Here is a 3,191-nt window from a genome sequence, read left to right on the forward strand (position 1 = left end):
TTAAAAAATTCGACAAGAAGGACGAGGAATCGGGTGAGAGGGCCGAGGCCCTGGGGGAGCCCGGACTCCCGCGTAAGCCCTCCGCGGCCTCCCCGGGAGGCCTCCTACCGGACCTCCGTCTGGACGCGAGGCCCCGGGGACTTGAGCGAAGATGCAGCGCCCATCCGCGGCCGGCCCCGGAGAGCCCGAGCGGGCTCCGCTGCCCCTCACCCGGCAGCTCGGGCCGCGATTCGCTGGATGACCTTGGGCGGGTCTGCGCCTCTGGGCCTCTGCTTCCGCGCTTGTTAGGGGAGGGGGCCAGACCCGGTGGTCCTCTAGGGATTTCCTGGGGCTGCTCCCGTGCTGGGGCGCCCTAGTCGGTAGTGCCCGGATCGGTGGTTGAGAACCCTGACTCCGATTCATTTATCCAGCAAATGTATCGAGCGCCCGGTGCATGCCAGATTGCACTGCGCCCTGACTCTGCAGCAGAGCTGGTGAGAACTACTGAGCAAGCTAGGAATATAAGAATGGTCGCAGCGGAGTGGAGGGAACAGACGTCAGTCAGATCCTCAAGCGTGTCATTAATTACAAGTGTGACTTCTGCTATGTGCAGAAGCCGTAGCCACTGGAGATGGTGGTCTCTCACGCAGTAGGGGCTCAGCTAAGTACCAGCTGCATAAATGAATGAAAGGCATGACACTCTGAGAGGCACATGAGGACTGTACCAGGGCTGCTGGGCAACTGCGAGTTAGTGGTCTGGGGGAGTGGAGCTCCCTGGAGGAGGCTGGCTGGATCTATTGGCAGCCTGTAGGGCTTTGACTGCTGTTCAGAGGACTTGGAGCTTGAATCTCTGAGCCATCGGGAAGTCTTTCTCCATTGTCTACATCTGGGAGAGTTTTGAAATTTAGGGTCACAACCTGTGCTCAGTCCCGTCTCTTCTCTCATGCAAGGTGGAGGCTCCAACCCGTTCCAGCACCTGGAGAAGAGTGCGGTGCTGCAGGAGGCAAGTGTCGTTAGCTCCCCTGGGTCTTCCACTGAGAATGTTCAGTCAGTGTGATCAAAACGCTAGCATATTCAGAGTGCTGGTTTGTAGGACATTAGGGGAGAAATCTGTTCGTGGAAAGATGGGGAGTTCATTATGCTGATCCTTTTCTTCGTCTTTGTCTCTCCTTCCAGTTAATTAATAAGCTTTGAGGGTTTCTCTGGAGGTCCAGTGGGTAGGGCTCTGCGCTTGCACTGCAGGGGACACTGGCTCCAGCCCTGTTTGCGGAACTAAGCTCCTGCATGCAGGCCACGCAGTGTGCCCACCCCCCCCCCAAAAAAAAGCCTTTACTAAGTATTCATTAGTCTCCAAGTCAGCACATCTCCAGGTAATATCTAGGGAGGATTTCAGGAGTTGTTAGTAGATGAATTAAAAAAAGGAAAACAAAGCTCCTTCCATGTGAAAATACTTTAGAACAAGTGTATTTCTTTACCCTGGGCCTTCTCAGATCTCTGATGTGCTTGAGAACAGTCATGGAAGGGAAATAAACTCAGCCAGAAGGTAAATATCCTTGGTCGCTTCTTCTCAGGCCCGTGTGTTTAACGAAACGCCCATCAATCCTCGGAAATGTGCCCACATCCTCACCAAGATCCTTTACCTCATAAACCAGGTAACAGGGTGAGCCCTGCGGGTGGGGAAAACGGTCCTGGGTTGTGTTGGGGGCAGGGGCACAGCCCCTGTGTGGTTGCAGCCAGCGGCCCATCTCTGGGTGCCCTCAGGGTCTCACTCCGAGGTGTTGCCCCTGATGCAGCCTCTGCCGAGTCTGAGGCTCCGACCTGGGCTGTCTTAGCTGGAAGAGCCTTCCGGCCTTTCTGTCCCAAGCTGAGGCTTCTTTCTGAACTGAAACAGGGGGAGCACCTGGGGACCACGGAAGCGACCGAGGCCTTCTTCGCCATGACCAAACTCTTTCAGTCCAATGACGTAAGTGCCGCCACCCCTGCCCTCCTCCGGGGGGGACAGCTCTCAGAGTGGTGGGAGGGCCCCCGTCAGCGGCTGCCCCCGTGTCAGGCTGAGCCGGGGTCACAGGTCTTTTCGCCTCTCATGCCCAGCCCACCCTCCGTCGGATGTGCTACTTGACCATCAAGGAGATGTCGTGCATCGCAGAGGATGTCATCATCGTGACCAGCAGGTGAGTCCCGGGTCCCTGATGGCCGCCCCCACGTCTTCTCCCCTCTCCTCCGAGCTCCCGCCGCTCAGTCCTCGGCCACGTGTTGCCAGTGCCGTTGCCTCCTTTCCTCTCCTCTTGCCCTCTCCTTCAGTTACTCTGCCCAGCCATGGCGCCTCCAGGGTGGGCGGTTCCACTTGAATTCTCTGGCCTGGACTTAGGCACAAACTGTCCCTTCCCTGCTTTCTCTTGGCCCGCTGAGGCAGCCCGGAGCTTCCATGGCAACTCCAGCTCTTCCCAGGAGAGCCTGGAAAGAAGCGACAGGGACGGGGGGTGGTGGGGTGCACAAAGCCCACAGGCAGATCTTCCCATGAAGGACTGCTGTGCTCAGGAAGCATTCGGCTCAGGGGTCACGCCGTTTGGCGGGTGTGCTACACACACATGCAGGTTCACTTAGAGAGCGGGGCAGACATGGCTTCCGCAGCCCCAGAACTTCCAGGGAGGTAACCCCACAGACCGGCATTAGGGGGGTGACGGCTGTGAGAGCAGGCCAGGAGGACCACCAGCTTGAATCTGGGTCAGGAAAGGCCTCCTGGAACTGGGGGAGTGGAGTCCTGCAGGGCAAGGCAGGCAGAGCAGGACAAAGGTGGGGCGGGTGGAGCGCAGCTGCCAGGACCTGCGGGTAGTCCGGGGACTTCTCTGCGACCACTCAATGGGGACAGCAGCAGGAAACCCCACAAGGGTAGATTGCCGTCGGAGCAGGGCAGTGACCCGGGCAGTGTGGAGTTTCATGGAGACCCCTTGATGAAGGGTTAAGAGCCCAGAGCGGACACCCGTTAATAATGGAGACCGGCCTGCTGACCCGGCTGGGGTGGGTGGGGCGTGGGAGCAAGCCCGGCCCCCATGTGAGGCCCACGCCATGTCCCTGCAGCCTGACCAAGGACATGACCGGCAAGGAGGACAGCTACCGGGGCCCGGCCGTGCGCGCCCTCTGCCAGATCACCGACGTGAGTGCCCCGCTCGGGGAGGGGCGCGGGGCCCCGGGGCGCATGCCCGCCCCCCCAC

General features: G+C 59.3%; 1 protein-coding gene across 1 annotated transcript in view; it reads left to right on the plus strand.

Moving 5' to 3' along the window:
• Positions 1–5: 5 nt before the first annotated feature.
• Positions 6–3,191, plus strand: part of LOC104985600 (coatomer subunit gamma-1) — a gene marked incomplete at its 5' end in the record, with an annotated part of 13,291 nt that continues 10,105 nt past the window's right edge. Inside the window, 6 exons of the mRNA XM_010835837.1 lie at positions 6–33; positions 930–982; positions 1,551–1,631; positions 1,871–1,942; positions 2,071–2,150; positions 3,058–3,133. Of these exons, the coding sequence (XP_010834139.1) occupies positions 6–33; positions 930–982; positions 1,551–1,631; positions 1,871–1,942; positions 2,071–2,150; positions 3,058–3,133 (390 nt within the window). The remainder of the gene's footprint in view (positions 34–929; positions 983–1,550; positions 1,632–1,870; positions 1,943–2,070; positions 2,151–3,057; positions 3,134–3,191) is intronic.

The sequence above is a fragment of the Bison bison genome, unplaced genomic scaffold (assembly GCF_000754665.1).
Source record: "Bison bison bison isolate TAMUID 2011002044 unplaced genomic scaffold, Bison_UMD1.0 scf7180017845577, whole genome shotgun sequence".
Classification (NCBI taxonomy): domain Eukaryota; kingdom Metazoa; phylum Chordata; class Mammalia; order Artiodactyla; family Bovidae; genus Bison; species Bison bison.